Source organism: Citrus sinensis, chromosome 6, assembly GCF_022201045.2.
Source record: "Citrus sinensis cultivar Valencia sweet orange chromosome 6, DVS_A1.0, whole genome shotgun sequence".
Taxonomy (NCBI): domain Eukaryota; kingdom Viridiplantae; phylum Streptophyta; class Magnoliopsida; order Sapindales; family Rutaceae; genus Citrus; species Citrus sinensis.
Window position 1 is genome coordinate 16854531 of NC_068561.1, and position 18187 is coordinate 16872717.

At 44.9% G+C, this 18187-nt stretch overlaps 3 protein-coding genes across 4 annotated transcripts; 1 reads left to right on the forward strand and 2 right to left on the reverse strand.

Annotated features, from left to right (window-relative positions):
• Positions 1 to 326: 326 nt before the first annotated feature.
• LOC102611497 (hypothetical protein) lies at positions 327 to 2358 on the reverse strand. 2 transcript variants are annotated; one of them, XM_052443821.1, is made up of 3 exons: positions 1337 to 2358; positions 1231 to 1282; positions 327 to 1112 (listed from the first exon to the last, which is right to left on the reverse strand). In XM_052443821.1, exons 1-3 carry the CDS (start codon positions 2108 to 2110, stop codon positions 742 to 744), a joined length of 1197 nt encoding a protein of 398 aa, XP_052299781.1. In that variant the 5' UTR covers positions 2111 to 2358; the 3' UTR covers positions 327 to 741. The 2 variants fall into 2 exon arrangements, with proteins under 2 accessions (XP_052299781.1, XP_006481051.1); XM_006480988.4 differs by having other exon boundaries at positions 1231 to 2355.
• A 2834-nt stretch (positions 2359 to 5192) lies between these two features.
• Positions 5193 to 7826, forward strand: LOC127903121 (uncharacterized). Its single transcript, XM_052443788.1, has one exon. It carries the CDS (start codon positions 5193 to 5195, stop codon positions 7824 to 7826), a length of 2634 nt encoding a protein of 877 aa, XP_052299748.1.
• A 3651-nt stretch (positions 7827 to 11477) lies between these two features.
• On the reverse strand, positions 11478 to 15267 carry LOC102623630 (uncharacterized). The gene is made up of 6 exons (XM_052443271.1): positions 14763 to 15267; positions 14246 to 14297; positions 13116 to 14107; positions 12857 to 13030; positions 12313 to 12692; positions 11478 to 12206 (listed from the first exon to the last, which is right to left on the reverse strand). Exons 3-6 carry the CDS (start codon positions 13963 to 13965, stop codon positions 11973 to 11975), a joined length of 1638 nt encoding a protein of 545 aa, XP_052299231.1. The 5' UTR covers positions 13966 to 14107; positions 14246 to 14297; positions 14763 to 15267; the 3' UTR covers positions 11478 to 11972.
• Between the last annotated feature and the right edge of the window lie 2920 nt (positions 15268 to 18187).

Here is an 18187-nt window from a genome sequence, read left to right on the forward strand (position 1 = left end):
TATATTAATTTTTTGGATGGGGTTTAACAAGGAAATATGGGGGGTGTCAAAAGCTTAACTGACACATACTTGATGACTCTCGAGGCCTATGATCTGATTCTTTATCTGCATGTATATATTTGATGGCCGAGCAATGGAGGCTTTTTCTATGAACGATGTTTTTAGACTTGTCAGCAAACTTGCAAATCAACAGTGAATCTGCAGAATTTTTGTAGTTTCCTCTTGTACTGGAGAGGCATTGCAAATAAGTCATTCATACCAAAATATCTCGAACTGTAGGATTTTTCAAAGGTAAATATTTTAAACTAATATTAATCTGAAGATGATTTGTTCTAGTAAAGAAATTGAACTGTAAACTTTTCATTAGATTTTTGTACAAAATTAGAGAAAACTAAGAGAAACTATGCAGGATAATGCATCCAGTCCTATTCGAATCACGATTTTTATGTTTACATCTTCAAATAAGAAGTTAATTTTTTTAATAGAAGAAGCTAACGCGTTAGTCGTTGCAATTTCCCAAACATGTACGGTACTTGTCAAGATACTATCAGAGAGACAGAGACCATGTGACTCTTAATTCTTATTCACATTGACACCGCGGAATCAACTGAATTAGTCAGCAGAGTCGGCAAGCTTCTTTCACACGAGATCTCGCCATCGGGTTATGTTGCTAAGTACTTGCGAAATTAAAAATTATGTTGCACATAATTTTTATACAATTCTGCAAAGCTGTTCTGAGCATCACAGAGCACAAACGTCCGTGTTCGATCCCACAAGTTCCGCTATCATCTGCTGCAGTAAAATCGCAAGGATGTGCTGCCCAAGTTCCATGCACAGTTCTTCAAGATCTTCGAAATTTAGCACTTTTTCAGGCACCCAATTGGACTGCAATATAGCTTCCTCTGTAACTTTGTGAATCTTGGTCGCTAATTCCGCGTAATAATCTACCATTTGATTATCCATTGACTCATTTTCTTTCTTCTTGATCACTCTTAGCTGATCAAGATCGTGATAGCTCAACGTGCGAGCGGAACACGAAGATGGGTAGTCGCAGTTTGCAGTCATTAGTGAATGCAAACTCTTGGAATTCAATTCCATGCATCTTTTTTCATCTGCTTTGAGAGAAATAAACAGAAAAACATGGCATCAGTTGTTCATCTACGTTATAGTGCTAAAGAACTGGTGCTTAAAGCTTCAAATTTAAACTTAATTTTAAAGCAAAAAACTAACCTGATAATTGAGTGTCGTCAAAGATAGAAAAATCGCTGACATCAAGGACAGAAACTGGACTTGAATTTTCTGAGCTACATTCAGCTGGCTTCACTTCCTCAATTACAAGCTGATGCTTACTCTTGTTACTGATTTTACCTCTAGTTGGAACTTCTTTTTGATGCATTGGCATCACTGGACCCTTCTTCCTCGTCTTCAGAGCAGCTTCGGGTTCTTTGTTGCCACAATTCTTAGCAGGCAACACAACACCAAAATCCTTGGCTCCTTTACAGTTCTTAATCTTTGCTGAACGCTTAACAGAAACTCTCCTGGGCTCATCAATGAACTTGGAAACTTTCTTGCTGGTCCCTTCATTCTCCTTTTTCTTGCTCTTAATTTTCTCTTCTTTCTTCTTCTTCATTCCCCCAGAATCTACAGAAGCTTTTCCTTTTCTCACTTTCAATCCCATATTCCTTTCATCTTCTTTACCCAAGTACAGAACAAACGAATCCTGATTCTGCTGCCGCGACATAGTTGGCACCTCCCGAAACGACACCGAAGTCCTCACTCTGCGGTGCTGATGAGCTTGTGCCACATGAAGCTCCAGCAAGTACTCCATAAAGTTCACAGACCTGCTTCTGGTAACTGACTCTGGAGCTCTTCCTTTTGGTACCGACTTGGCTTCTGGCAATGAGTCCAGCCCCATTAGCCTGGCAACCAGTCCTGGAGCCCCTGAAGCTTCGATTTTGGCCTCAGGTTTTTGCTCATTGAACTCATCAGGTTCCTTCGGCTCAGGAATAATCTGATCAGATGGGTGTGTTTGAAGACTTCCTCGGCATAAAAGCCGCCGTAGAAGTCCTTTAAAGCACCCGGAATCGGCACTTTGTATGCTATCAGCCATTGTTGAGTCAGAGGGTGACCAGTAGCAAAATTGGGCTCGTAAAATACACTGAGCAGTAGTGTGACGAAGGCTTGGGAATGGTCGCCAGAACCAACATGTCTAATTCAAGTGAAAATAACAGCAATAAATAAACCAAACTACAGGCCCGGCGGGCTTTGGATTTGAACAAACAGAAGTATTAGTTTAAGGGCAAGTTCGGTCGGTGGATAGCCTACTCTGATTTTTTGAATTCACATGAAGAACCAAGGGCAACAAAAAAAATAAAAATAATAATAACTGACACACCTACGCGCAATTAAGTCGCGTGTATAGTGAACAGCGAATAAATACACGGCTCGTGGCTTGTCTGTTGTTGTCATTTGTGGAGTCTTAGTCTCAGACCCTCATTTGCATCTTGTTTCATGATTCATGCTATATTACGCGCCATTTTTAGGGGGAGCAAGTAGGTCCATACGTAGACTTTTCTTTTTCTTTTTGAAATTTGTAATTTGGTTACGCGGGGACTATTTAGTATTTTGGCTTGGAGATAATAAACTTTGGGGCCCTAATTTTAATAGGTTTCTCAAATAAATACATATTTCGTCATTTCTTGTCAAATAAGTCTTTGACTTCTATTGAAAGTATTACATTTCAGGCTACTTATATTTATCATTTAAAAAATCTATTTAGGCCTCCAGCAATAGCTCTTTATTATTATTATTATTATAGTCTAACATGAATATTTGAACAAATAATAGTTTAGAATAATTGTCAAATATTTAGAAAAAAAAAACCTTATTCAATTAAGACACATAGGATACTTGTATGTGACCAAAAAAGAAAAGAAAAAGAAAAAAAGACAAAAGACTTTATTCCCAATTAAACTTCCATATGAAGTTTCAAAGTTCATTAAAGTTTTATAGATACGATTTGGTCATCCGGTCGTTTATTTCTATATGAGTTACGGACTTACTTGGTGCATATGAATAAGTCATCCCTTTACTTGATGAAAGAGTAAGAAGTTGGGATCCACGTGTTATTACCTCATTTGGTTTATATGCTTTTAAACTTTTTGTATAATATTCTCCCGAAACAAATGATTCTTTTGGGTGTTTACACCCAAAAAAAACGGAATTAAATAATTAATAATTATATGTCGTACTCCTCAGCCGCTGTTGCTGACTTTTTTCATTTTTAATTTTGTTGCTTTCTTGGACCACCAGTCCACCCTGGTCCTATTCTTGGTGTTGTATTCACCGACACCGACTCCAGTGACCCATGATTGTGACCTCTGTTGTGGGCTTCGTTTGCTGCTTTTCCCTAATGTTTTGGGCTTGTTTGCAAATCGGGTAAAGAATGTTTTCTGTTCCAGGCTTTAGTGGGCCTTTGCAATGGCATAAATTGGGAATTGAGCTTGTGACACCCCCTTAAACTTCTCACAGAGCCTCTTTATTATATTTACGACAATACCCTTAATTGGAATTACAGTTGTTTGAGAGAAAGATAGGAAAGGTAATAAAGCGCCACGTGTCAGCCAATGGAATGATATCAGCACAATCGGAGGTACCCTGCATAATCCGAGGTGCCCGGCATGACTTGAGGTACCCCGTATAAATAGAGGTACCCTGCACAATTAGAGGTATCCCACACAGATAGGGGTACCCCATATGATATGAGGTACTCCATACAAATAGAGGTACCCCATACAGATAGGGGTACCCCGCGTAATAGGGGGTACCCCATGTAATTCAAGGTACCTGGCAAAGCGGATGCAAGAGAATCCACCGAAAATACCCGCCATGAGAAACGTCTCCGCCTCCTAAAAGATATCATTTGATTTAGTCAGAATTAGGAATCAAAAGCGACGTGCTAAAAGGAGGGACAGCCGCCTGCTACCTCTGCCAAAAGTGAAGGACACTGTCCCAAGGACAGTGGTCCCTAGCCGCCTACCCGACAGCTACTGCAGAGGTACCCTGGACCACTCTCCAGCGCGCGCCACGTTTCCAAAAGATGAGATACGCCGCGAACATGCAAATAACGGCCCAAAAACAATTATAAAGAGGTAAAAGTACGTTAGCCAAAAAGGGTATACCACGTGGCAGCTGAGGTACTCCATATATAAAGGTGCCTAGGTTTCATTCTCCATCATGCTCTCACTAACCATTAACACTCACACTCCAAAAAATAGGTTTTCTTCAACCTTAAACCCTAAATTTACAGAGGGCTGGCCAGCTCTCTTTACCATTAAAGCTTGAGTTTGCTAACTTGAGCGTCGGAGTGTGAACGCCGGGGTACCCCCGGCTTCACCTCTAACCTCTATTTCATTGTTTTGCAGGCGTGAAGCTCATTTTGAAGGATACCTCTCTTGTTTCTGATCTTCCACCATTGTTACCACTCTCTCTCCCTTTCTCACCTCCCCAAAATCTTAGATACACCGCCCAACACACAATAAACCAGTGAGGTACCCCATTTCCCCTCAAAATAACAAATTTATTGTTCTGGATTGGTTTGGATTTTCTTACCCCAAAACCAGTTGAAAACAATTGGCGCCGTCTGTGGGGAAAACACACAAAAAGCCTCCTCCACGGTTACCAAACTAGTTGTTGTGTGTACTCCAATACATGGCACCCGACATACCTCCCGAAGGTTTAATGGGGGATCCTACAAGGATGAGAGAGGACAGCAGCAGTGAAGGTAGTGATCCCGCGAGAAGGGTAGCCCGCATCAGTAAGGGCAAGGGTGTCAAGCAATCGACGGGTGTTCGCCAAGAAGAAGAACCTATTTCGCACAAGCGTTTTGAGGATCTTGCACACGCAATACTTAGGGCGGTCGGATCTCGGGCACCTGAAAGTTCACTTCCACCAGTAACGCTAGAAGCTCCACCACCTCAAACGGACGACCAAGCTATGGTCAGAAGGAGGGTACCCGAGGCCAGCAAGCCAAAGCCTAGGCCATCGGGTACCCGTTCTAAGTTTCAAACCATGGGCTCCCGCGACGAGCGTTCTACCGCCTCTTGCAATTCTGCAGTAGCCAGGGTACGAGGCATGCAAAGCGTACCCACGAGGATCTCCGTGAGAAGTTAAACGCCAAAAGGGCTTCTCAAATGGCGGCGACATCATCAGGTACACCGAGGGTACGCCTCGAACTTGTGGAAAAGATGGAGAACCTGGAAGCCCAAGTGAAGCTCCTCTCCGAGAAGCAAAACATCACAGCTGCACCAATGCCAATGACCTACCAATCGCCATTCACTATGGAGATTAGGACAGCAGCTCTCCCCGAGACGTTCGCCATGCCTCAAATACCCCAATACTCGGGTACCACTGATCCCTCGGAGCATGCTGAGCTATACCGTGACCAAATGCTTATTAAGGGTGTAGATGAGAGCGCCATGTGTAGGATGTTTACACACACACTCACGGGCCCCGCGAAGTCATGGTTTCGCTCTTTGAAAGCGGGTAGCATATCTTCCTTACACCAATTGTTATCTGAATTTACTAAAGAGTTTTCCTATGCTTCCACTAAAGATAGGGTAGCCTCCAAACTTGCCTTTATCAAGCAAAGGGAAGCCGATCCTTTGGCGGAGTATGTAAGTCGTTTCCACCAAGAGGTGCTGCGGACCGGAGCATTTGGAAACCAATACACATTGACCCATTTTGAGAAAAATTTGCGGTTGGGCAAGTTATGGCGTTCTTTTCAAAAGAAGCGTCCACTTTCATATGGGGAAGCCCGTTCTCGGGCGTTACAACAAGTGGAGATGGACGAAAAATGCCAATTGAAGCGCCAAGAAGATAAGGCCGATGTTACAAAGAACAAGGAGAAGCCCAAGAGGGTGGAGGCCCCAATACCGCGGGTACCCCGAGCACGGAGCCCTCCACGGGCTGCCTTGCGGGGACGAGGGTATAACCCTCAGGGTGCCTCAAGGGTACCCCAACCTCCAAGATCGCCACCACCGGATCAGCGAGAGCCACCGCCGAGGCCTCGGTATGAATCTTACCACCCACTGAATCGATCCCCAGAGCAGATCTTCTACCATATTCGGGATAGTGGCCTCCTCCGCCCTCCTAAGCCAATGAAGAAGTACCCCAACATGAAGCGTAGCCTGAAGTATTGCGAGTTCCATGAGGACTTTGGTCACAGCACGGCCGAGTGCTTCACCTTGCGAGAAGAAATTGAATCTTTGATTCTCAGCGGGTACCTCAAAGAATTTGTTGCTGGCATGAGAGAAGCTCGGAAATCTGCGGAACATGATAAAGGCAAGCGGGTAGCTGATGGCAGTCCCGAACGAGAGGTACCCCCTGGACACAAGAAAGGCGTGTATGTCCGAATGATCATGGGCGGACCGACTTTAGCGGGCCAATCTAGGAGGGCTATCAAAGGCTATGGTAGATCGTTGTCGATAACCACCAATATGGGCAGAGAAGTCAACCTTAATGAATGGGGTACACCGAAGGTACCCCACCATCCCCCGCCTATCCTTTTTACAGAAAAAGATGCGGAGGGCATCTCGTACCCCCACGACGATGCCTTCGTAATTACGTTGAAGGTTGCCACTGGTAAGGTAGCAAGAACTCTCGTAGATACCGGTAGCTCCGTTGACATCATTTTCAAAAGCGCCTTGGATCAACTATTGATTGAGTCGCCAAAGATCACCCCATATGCTACGCCTCTTATTGGGTTCGCCGGAGATATGGTTATACCAAAAGGCATCATTACGCTGCCCGTTACACTTGGTAAGGTACCTCACCGTGTTGTTCATATGATTGATTTTCTTATTGTAGATCACCCGGGTGCCTACAATATTATATTGGGTAGGCCGTTCTTAGTAGCAACTAAAGCGGTGGTATCCATGCACTACCTCACCATGAAAGTCCCGGCCGCCCAAGAAGTTATCACCATTAAAGGGGACCAGCAATCGGCTCGTGGATGTTATTCCGTGGCCTCCAAAGTCACTTACCAAATAGCTTCAGATCCGCCAATGAAGGGGTACCCTAGTGGCAGCCAACCCACACCTTCCCCCTCAAAGCGAGCACTTGCTAGACAGCGGAGAACAGTACTGAAAAAATCTCCTCAAGTAGCCCACCCACGAGAAAAGTTGGAGTTTTCACCAAGGGGGATGGAAGCAGTTACGGGGGATAGCTCGAGGGTACCCGACGGGGACCAGGAGGAGCCCAAATGTGAAGTTGAGGCACCTTTGGATCCCCGAATATTGAAAGATGAAATGCGGGGTACCCCAGTTGAAGATCTTATTTCAGTCTCGATTTGCGCCACCGACCCAACAAAGACAGTGAAAGTAGGCTCCAACCTCTCGGAGGAACAAAGGGAAAAACTCATCACCTTCCTATGTGAGCACCTCGATGTATTTGCTTGGTTTCACTCGGATATACCGGGTATCCCACATTCTCTCTCTTGTCACAAACTCAATGTCAGCCCGCATAATAAACCGGTCAAACAGAAGCGTCGCGCCTTCAATCAAGAGAGGTACGATGCAATTGAACAAGAGGTAGACCGCCTATTAGCAGCACGGTTTATTCGGGAAGCAGTGCACCCCGATTGGGTGTCCAACGTTGTTCTTGTCAAGAAATCAAACGGAAAGTGGCGCATGTGCGTGGACTTCACCGACTTGAATAAGTCCTGCCCCAAGGATAGCTTCCCGCTTCCTCGGGTGGACCAACTGGTTGATGCAACAGCGGGGCATGAAATGCTTAGTTTTATGGACGCCTTCTCCGGGTACAACTAAATCCCGATGTACGAACCCGATCAAGAGAAAACAGCCTTCATCACCAACCGGGGGTTATACTGTTATAAGGTTATGCCGTTTGGTTTGAAGAATGCCGGGGCTACCTACCAGCGGCTAGTGAACAAAATTTTCAAAGAACAAATCGGGCGCACCATGGAGGTGTACATAGACGACATGATCACTAAATCGGTGCATGCGGGGGAACACCTGGGGCACCTCAGAGATACCTTTACCGTTTTGAGAAAACATCAGATGCGGCTAAACCCTGAAAAATGTGCATTCGGGGTAACCTCGGGAAAGTTTCTCGGGTTCATGGTACAACAACGGGGGATTGAAGCCAACCCCGATAAAATTCGCGCAGTTCTTGACATGAAATCGCCAAGCACCATCAAGGAGGTTCAAAGCTTGGCAGGCCGGGTAGCTGCTCTGAGCCGCTTTATCTCCAAGGCTACCGACCGGTGTAAGCCCTTTTTCAAAGCTTGAAGACCGGTAAAAAGCTCCAATGGACACCCGATTACGAAGAGGCTTTCCAAGAACTGAAGGGGTACCTCGTGAATGCTCCACTACTTGCCAAACCTGAGCCGGGAGAGGTGCTGCTGCTATATCTCGCCGTATCCGAGCATGCCACCAGCTCTGTGTTACTCCGAGAGGATGATAATGGGGTACAACGACCTATTTACTACACTAGTAAGGCTATGGTTGATGCCGAAAAAAGGTACCCCACCTCTGAGAAGATCATTTTGGCATTGGTTGTCTCCGCACGGAAGCTCAGACCATATTTTCAGGCTCACACCATTGCAGTCGTCACCAACCTTCCCCTCCGGCAAATCCTTCAGAAGTTAGACATGTCCGGAAGGCTTCTCCGATGGTCCCTCGAATTAAGCGAGTTCGACATCATCTTCAAGCTTCGTTCGGCGATTAAAGTTCAGGCCATTGCTGATTTCATTGCGGAATTCGCCAATGACTCAAGTGGTGAATGTGATCTGAGATACCTGTTAGATACCCTACCCACCGATGAAGAGGAGCAGGTCTGGGAAATATATGTGGATGGTTCCTCTAACTCGCACGGAAGTGGCGCAGGAGTTATTATCATCGACCCGAACAAGGTGAAAATATGCTACGCCCTGCAATTCGGATTCAAGGCTTCAAACAACGAAGCCGAGTACGAGGCAATCATAGCGGGGTTGAGGATGTCAAAGGCTTTGGGAGCAAAAAGGGTACACGTCAAGAGTGACTCACAGTTGGTGGTAAGCCAGATTACCGCACAATATCAGGCGAAAGAGGAAAACATGAAGGGGTACCTCGAAAAAACCAGAGAATTGATGTCCCAATTTTGCGAGGTTAAAGTGGAAAGGGTACCCCAACTGGAGAACAGCGAAGCCGATACCCTAGCAAAAATGGCATCCTTTGGTGTAGCTCAGTCAGCTGGCCCCATCACAACATAACACATACCCGCCCCCAGCATTGATCTCCTAGAGCCGTTGGAAGTAGGATCACTGTCCAACGAGGTACTTTGGATGGAGCCTATCATAAGGCACCTCAAGGACGGAGACCTCCCCTCAGATAAAAGTGAAGCGAGAAGACTAAAGTATAAAGCTGCCCGGTATTGCCTGATCCAGGATACCCTATATAGAAGAGGGTTCACTCTTCCTTACCTTAGATGCTTGGGAAGCGACGAGGCCAAGTATGTCATGAGGGAGATACATGAGGGGATTTGTGGCAATCACTATGGAGCACAATCACTGGCGCAAAAAGCTCTCCGTCAGGGGTACTACTGGCCAACCATGCGGGAGGATGCCAAGAATATGGTACGAAGCTGTGACAAATGCCAGAGGTTCGCTAGGGTACCCCATCTACCCCCAGAGAAGCTAACAGTTATATCTTCCCCTTGGCCCTTCGCTATGTGGGGAGTGGACCTCATTGGCCCGTTGCCTACCGGAAAGGGGCAAGCAAAACATGCAATCGTGGCGGTAGATTATTTTACAAAATGGGCAGAAGCGGAGCCACTAACAAGCATCACAGAAAGGAAAACCACCGAATTCATTTGGAAGAACCTCATTTGCAGATTTGGAATCCCTTATGCAATTGTCAGTGATAACGGCAAGCAATTCGATAATGAAAAATTTCGAAGCTTTTGTTCGGAGTTGGGGATAGCCAACCGATTTGCTACACCTGCCCACCCCCAATCTAATGGGCAAGTCGAAGCCGTTAACAAGATTATCAAAGGTATCCTGAAGAAGAAGCTAGAGGAAAGAAAGGGAGCATGGGTAGACGAGCTACCTGGCGTACTGTGGGCATACCGGACTACTCAAAACACCTCCACTAGGGAGACCCCGTTTTCCCTCGCATTCGGTGTTGACGCAGTGATTCCAGCAGAAATCGGGGTACCCTCTCACAGGGTTGAATACTTCGATGAGGCCGAGAACACCTCCTTGGTTGCTTCAAACCTTGATTTGGTGGCTGAAAAAAGGGCTAGAGCAGAACTGAGGACAGCCATATATCAGCATCGCATTTCGGGTCTATATGAAAAAAGGGTACGCCCTCGATCCTTCAAGAAAGGAGACTTGGTCTTGAGAAGGGTAACTCAGAACACTAGGGTACCCTGCGAAGGTGCTTTCGGGGCAAATTGGGAAGGACCTTACCGCATCAACAAACCCGTTGGGACAGGTGCATACAGGCTACTCCACATGGATGGCACAATTGTGAGGCACCCCTGGAACGCTGCAATGCTACGGAAATATTACTAAAGGACAGTGTCTCAACTTTTAGTCTTTTGCTGTTATTTGCTTTCTTTAATGTTTTTGTGTGATATGCCAAATGGGGTACCCCAAATGCCCTATGTTGGTCAGTTACAACTTTAGAGTTTCTTTAATTTTCAAATGAAAAGAATAGGAGGTCTTACGGTCTCCCATTTTCCTCAGGGTAACAAAGCTAAGTCATGTATTGATCAACGCTTTCGTTATCTATAAATGCATTTTCTTTCTCAACAAATATGATGTGAGTTCTTTCTTTATTTTTCGCCACTTCGATCTTAGAATGCAGATTACATTCATTTATCGCCATTAATATACCCTCGCATCTGGTTATATGCAATTCTCGCCATACGCTTGTCAGTTATGACTAACCTATCACAGGACCAGCCAAGGTACCTGATATGCCTAGATCGTGACGATCTGTGTAAAGCCAAGATAGGCAATGGAGTGAACAGCCCAGGGGTAGCCTTTCTGCGGAAGCATGACAAAGCTACCTAGACAAAGAGAGGGAGGGTCAAAGAGGACCCGAGGGTGAAGAAAAACCGGCATACCCTAGCGGCACGAAGTTCGGCTTAGGTATGAGAACACCCACACCTCCGTCCTCGTACTTTTGCAAAGTATGGGGTAAGCTATTCAAAAATTCGGAGAGCACTTCGAAAGAATAAGAAATTGATTGGTTGGACTAATTGCGCACTTTCAATTTTTGATCGAGATGTCGCGACGATGTTTTGATTACCTATTTGTGGAAAATCCGCCATGGTTGCCGAGGAGGGCACGTACCAAATTCGCCGCTCAGTGTAAACCAGCAGGCGCCTGATGTTGAATACTTGTTAAGGTACCAGGGGTACCCCATTTAAAAAAAAATGATGAAATGAGAGGTACCCTAGGAATTTGCAAGATAACAGTTTAGCCAAGCATTCATTTGCAGAATAATGCAAAGTACAAGAGGACTAGATGGTATGGTATCATAACAAAAGAGAAGTCTCAATAAAACAAAATATCCCGAGAAACAAAAAAGAAATAAACAAGGTCCAAATAGCAAAATGTGGATAGATCCGACAAACAAGAGCACAGTGAGAAGGCTACACCGAGGGGGGAACGCGATCCCCAACATCCGTCTCTAGAGGGCGATCGGCAGAAGACTCCGAGGTACCCGGAATATGAGCCGCCGAAATAGGGGCATCCGAGGCGGGCAACGACTGAGGCTGATGGGGTACCCCAGGCGACCCAGAAGGGTACCCGACCGTGCCTGGGAAGACTTCTTCCGCTCCGCAATTGTCTTCAGAATGGCAGCCTTGTTGACAAATTTCTGCACGCGGGGTACCTCCAACGCCGGATCCACACTCCACACTTCCGTCATGATGAGTGAGAATGCATCCTCCGCCATCGTCTTTTACCGAGATAGCAGATCCCCGTTGGTGGCCCTAAACTCCTCACAATCCTTCTCCACCCTAGCTTTCTCTCCCGATAGGCCAGCAATGCGTTCTTGCAGAGTTTTAACTTCTCGAGCAAGCTGATCCTCACGAGATTGACGGCTTTGAAGCTCACTCCTTAACTTGTCGACCTCTGACTGTGCGGCAACAAGGGAGTCGAGATCCGGAAGGCAGTGGCTAAGGAGAAAGGATGCCTGCGGTTCATGCAAGACATATTAAATATATGTGTATGGCGAAAAGATCAAATAAGTGAAAAGAAAATGATGAAGAGTACACCCGGGGTACCCCAAGAAAGCCTACCTCTTGGGTAGCCCTAAGTGCTTGACCGTAACGCTGGCTCAAGCTCATCTTGTCAACCTCTTCAGCAACCTCGGAGGTAACATTTTCAGCAGAGTAGTAAAAGTGGCGAGCCAAGTGCGAAACCTCATTATTAGAAGCCGGGTCTAAGTCACCCTCACGTAACTCATCGGGAAAAGTAGAAACCAGCCCGAATTTTCTCTTCTTCGAGCGAGGGGTACCCTTCGACCCGCTGTGGGAGGTACCCTGAGATTTCCCCTTTGGACCGGGAGCTCGAGGAGGTCGGGAGCCTTTCGGGGGTACCGCCGAATCCTGAGATCCGGAAGCACCGCCCACTACCGCTTGGAAGAAGGCGTCAAAAGCATCACCTGTCGATTCCATGACTGCACCCAATGCACAAAAGTTATGTTAGCTGGACAAGTACTAAGTACTGCAAAAGTAAAAATAAGAAATGGAAAGCGGGGAAGCGAAACGAAGAATGCAATAATAATGGGGTACCCCAGTCCCATAAGTAATAATAGGATACCCCCCGACACCCAAATCATACATGAGTCACCCCCAGGAGCAGGTGTAGGACTTCGGTCAATCAGCCATGCTCTCCATAATCGGCTTTCCTCCAGCACATCACTACCCCTCTGTGCACCTCGAAGCCTGTCCATAAATTTCTTCACCTCTCTCCCCACCTCCTGAACTGGGCATGATCCTTTAGCCCATGTCACACCTGCGAAAGCATAAAGAACTCAAGGTTAGTGAGACATTAAGGCGAAAGATTCCGATGAAAAACCATAAGTAAGGGAGATACTTACAGTCTACATTGAAGGAATGAGGAACCTCCACGGGGTCGCCCTTCTCACCTAGAGTCTCTGTCCCCCACCTACCCTCAGCGACGAACCATCCATTTCGGTAACCCTTCTTCAAGGCGGGGTTCCCCTCAACGATGTGGCCATGATCACCCCAGGGGGAGAAGTAAGCAATGCCGGGACCCTTAGGCTTCTTGAATTGGTAAAGGCCCCTCAACTCCCGAATAGAAATGTCGCGCTTCACGACCTCCAACCATAACACATGTAAGCCTGTCAGTGTCCTCCATCCTGGAAGGGACAGCTGCCCAGGAGCTACCCCCAAATAACTAAACATTTTCATAAAGAATTGTTGGAGGGGCAGGCGGAGTCCTAGATCGAAGAGGTCGATATGGAGAGCAATCCCATCAGACTTTGGACACTCGGGTCGCTCATTCACATGGGGTACCCTAAGCTGGACAGACGGAGGAATATTGTATTTGGCTCTAATTTGCTCCAACTCCCCCAAAGTAGCCCTCCTAATGCCTAGGGAAAAAGGGTTGCTAGATTTTGAAGGTGTGGCAGGGGGAGATTTAGGCGGTTGGTCCGAGGAATGAGCTGGAACCTTAGGCTTGGTTGGCTTACCCTTCTTTCGAGGATGGGGGGTAGGCCGTCTACTAGGAAAGCGTGGGCTGACACGAGGGGTACTCCTAGGAGGAGGGGGCTCAGAACGAGAATTGCGACTCCTAGAGGAACTAGGGGGGGACCGATCCCCCTCGCTGATGGAGATGTGGGAAGGGGAACCCGTAGGAGGGTTGTCAACCCCACTAACCCCAACTTTACGTCGCTTCATCGGGGGTCCCGTGTGCTTTTTGCCCATCTACTTTTCCCCAACAGCACATCCATAAGTTCCCCAGCAATACACCCAACGATACACCCAACAACATATCCACAAGCCCCCAACAACACATCCAACAAGCCACACGTTTTCCAAACAGCAATATATCCATACCAAGCACCATCTACCACACATCAACCACCAAATGCAAACACCAACCAACAAAACAAAAAACAACAAAAACAAAAAATAAAATTTTCTCAGAGTATACAAAATAGCGCCACGCTGAATGCGCCAAAGGAGGAGAAGCAAGGAGGGATACCTGTGATTCACCAATTCAGCAGATCGGGATTGAAAATCGTGGCAAGACGAAGCTGCAGGCAACCAAAAACAGTGAGTAAAAATATGCAAATATAAAAATAAAAATAAGCTTAAATATATATAATTATATATAAGTAAATAAAATGAAGAACGAAGAAGCTGCAGTAACCGGCGTCGGCTGTAATGGCTGCAACCACCGAGAACCAACGCCGACCGCCGCAGCTGCAGCCACCGAGAAGAACCGACACCGGAAAAATGCAAAGGAGGACGTCGGCCAAAAAAAAAAAAAAAAGAGAAAAATCGAGAGGCCGCAACCACACCAAACTAACGCCGGAAACCACCAAACTGATGCCGGCTGCCGCGGCTGCAGCCACCGAACCAACGCCAGCCGCAACCACACCAAACCGACGCCGGAAATCACAGAGAAAAACACAAAGCCGAAACGAAAAAGAGAAGAAAAGGGAAGGAAGAGAGAAAGCACCAAGGGAAAAATGAAGAAACGATGAAGGAGGGGTTACCGTGCGTATCGCCGGACTGAGATCTCGCCGTGAGCCGCCGGAAATCGCCTTGAACCGACCAGATCTAGAGCCCAAAACCGCCACTGCAGCAGCCGAGATCCACGCCGGAAAACGTACCAGATCAACGCCGGCCGAGAGAGAAAGAGAAAGAAGAAAGAAAGAAAAGGAAGAAGGAAAAGAGAGAAAAAGGAAGGAGAAACGTGAGAAAGAAAAGGGAGAAAGAAAATGGGAAAGAAATAAAAGAAAAAGAGTAAAGGGAGAGTAAAGCCTAGGGAAGATGAACAAGGCTAAAAAAAAAAAAAATCGATTTTTGGGAGTTCGTTTGGGGATTTTCAAAACTTTGACACACGTCAGGAGTTTTAAATTCAACCTGACAGAACACGTTGCTCAAGAAAGGAGTTCAGGGATGTTTGAGTGAGATTTGTATTTTCAAAATTCAAACTGCGTGTCAGACGGCTGCCACTTCCCAAGAAAAAGGAGAGAGACATATGAAGACAACTGTTCGTGCTCATCGTAAAAAAAAAAAAAAAAAAAGCGGGAAAAGGAAAAGACAAAGAGAAGATTTTTAGTTTGAAGTACACGAAGTTTAGTCAAGGGAAGAAGCTAAGCAAGGTACCCTCCGGTCCAACCGCATTGCCACGTGTCACTCATACAATGAGTTTCTTTTGCCTCCAATACTTCTCGCCAAAAAGAAACTAGGGGGATGTTGTTTGAGAGAAAGATAGGAAAGGTAATAGAGCGCCACGTGTCAGCCAATGGAATGATATCAGCACAATCGGAAGTACCCTGCATAATCCGAGGCGCCTGGCATGACTTGAGGTACCCCGTATAAATAGAGGTACCCTGCACAATTAGAGGTATCCCACACAGATAGGGGTACCCCATATGATATGAGGTACTCCATACAAATAGAGGTACCTCATACAGATAGGGGTACCCCGCGTAATAGGGGGTACCCCATATAATTCAAGGTACCTGGCAAAGCGGATGCAAGAGAATCCACTGAAAATACCCGCCATGAGAAACGTCTCCGCCTCCTAAAAGATATCATTTGATTTAGTCAGAATTAGGAATCAAAAGCAACGTGCTAAAAGGAGGGACAGCCGCCTGCTACCTCTGCCAAAAGTGAAGGACACTGTCCCAAGGACAGTGGTCCCTAGCCGCCTACCCGACAGCTACTGCAGAGGTACCCTGGACCACTCTCCAGCGCGCGCCACGTTTCCAAAAGATGAGATACGCCGCGAACATGCAAATAACGGCCCAAAAACAATTATAAAGAGGTAAAAGGACGTTAGCCAAAAAGGGTATGCCACGTGGCAGCTGAGGTACTCCATATATAAAGGTGCCTAGGTTTCATTCTCCATCATGCTCTCACTGACCATTAACACTCACACTCCAAAAAATAGGTTTTCTTCAACCTTAAACCCTAAATTTACAGAGGGCTGGCCAGCTCTCTTTACCATTAAAGCTTGAGTTTGCTAACTTGAGCGTCGGAGTGTGAACGCCGGGGTACCCCCGGCTTCACCTCTAACCTCTATTTCATTGTTTTGCAGGCGTGAAGCTCATTTTGAAGGATACCTCTCTTGTTTCTGATCTTCCACCATTGTTACCACTCTCTCTCCCTTTCTCACCTCCCCAAAATCTTAGATACACCGCCCAACACACAATAAACCAGTGAGGTACCCCATTTCCCCTCAAAATAACAAATTTATTGTTCTAGATTGGTTTGGCTTTTCTTACCCCAAAACCAGTTGAAAACAACAGTCAAATGCAAAAACTTGCTAGTTAAACGTACACAATTTTTGAGTTAAATCTTTTTACACCCAAAACGATTGGTATTCCCCAAAAACAAAAGGATTTTGATTTTGTCATGAGCTTTTTACAAATCTTATTATTATTATTTTTGTTATCTTTCTAATCTTAAATTATATTTTAAATTTTTATTTTTATGATAAATTTGGAAGAGATTTTAAGTGATAGAGAAATAAACAATGTAAGTGGAAGTATCCAAAACTCAAAAACCAACAGAAACCATCAATACCACAAACACTAATTGGAAAGATAAACCAGAACGCCATGCTTTCATGGAAAACAAATACAATACATAGTATCATGCAATTTGAGAAGTTTAATATACAAAGCAAAAGTATGCAATAGCCTGAACGATTGTGAATTGACATAAGAGAAAAAAGTGACCGACAATAGAGTCAACAGATATCACTAAACTTCCAAATTAACCCCAGAATCTATTTTTGTATACTGAGGATGAATTTTTTTTTTTTTGTGGTTTTTTTTGGGGGGGGGGTATTGGTGAAGATTGTGCTATTAGGTTTACTGATTTAGAATAGTTTACGGGATTTATTGAGAAAAATAATTAAACCGGAGAAATATATTTATAAGGGTAGTGTTCGAATAATTGTAGGAGGAGTTGGACCATTGGCACTCCTTAATTAATCTCATAAACCTCAATTTTATTGTATTTAAAGACAATTATCAGTAGAATTAGTGTAATTAACAGCCCCCAAAAAGTCTTGGAAAAAACCCTCCATCCTAAAGATGTGCCGTTAAAAAATCTAAAAATTTATATTCTAATAACACCACTATTATCTTAGAACAGCTCCTTTCTCTGCCCATCTTTATTCAATTTCTACAGTAAAAATTTGTAGAAAATGTTTAATCAAATGATATTGCTCTCTCATAAAATTTTTCATAGCACTATGTTGGGCAAATTGGCATTCAACGAATCTTTTTGTGTCCTAAGGAAAGAAAGAAGATTCTCAAGTATCATTGGCCAAAGTAGAAGCAATTGTGGAATCATACAAGGAAATCAAATCTCCTATGCTATCACTCTACATAAACCAAAATTGCTTAGAAAATTAGACTTGAAAATGTCCTCCATCAAGATGGTTAAGGTGAATGTGGATGCAGCAACAAAGTTAAAAAATTAGGTGGCAGATTTAGGAGTTGTAATTAGAGATTCTGAAGGAAGGGCCGTAGAGTAGCTCACAAGCAAATCGCATATTATGGAGATATCACTACAGTAGAAGGAATAAAGTTAGGAATTGAAACTATTGTTTCTGCTGGTTGTATGCCTTTGATAATTGAGTTTGACTGTCAAGAAGGCGTGAACTTTGTTAGAGGAAGAAGATGTAGCAAATGGACATCTTTTAGATCATCTCAGATATCCAGGAAAGCTTAAGAATGCTGAACAAAATCACAGCACAACACATTCACTTGCTAAAAAAGCTCTAAACATTATAGAGCCAGCAATGTAGCTGAATGATTGCCCTTCTCATTTGTTGTATCTTTTCTTTATTTTGAATCAATGAAAGCTAAGCTTTTCTATCCCAAGATGACATTTTCTTAATAAATTAGTAGCATCTTTTTTTTTTTGTTGTATTTCATTTTGTATTGATGACTGAGAA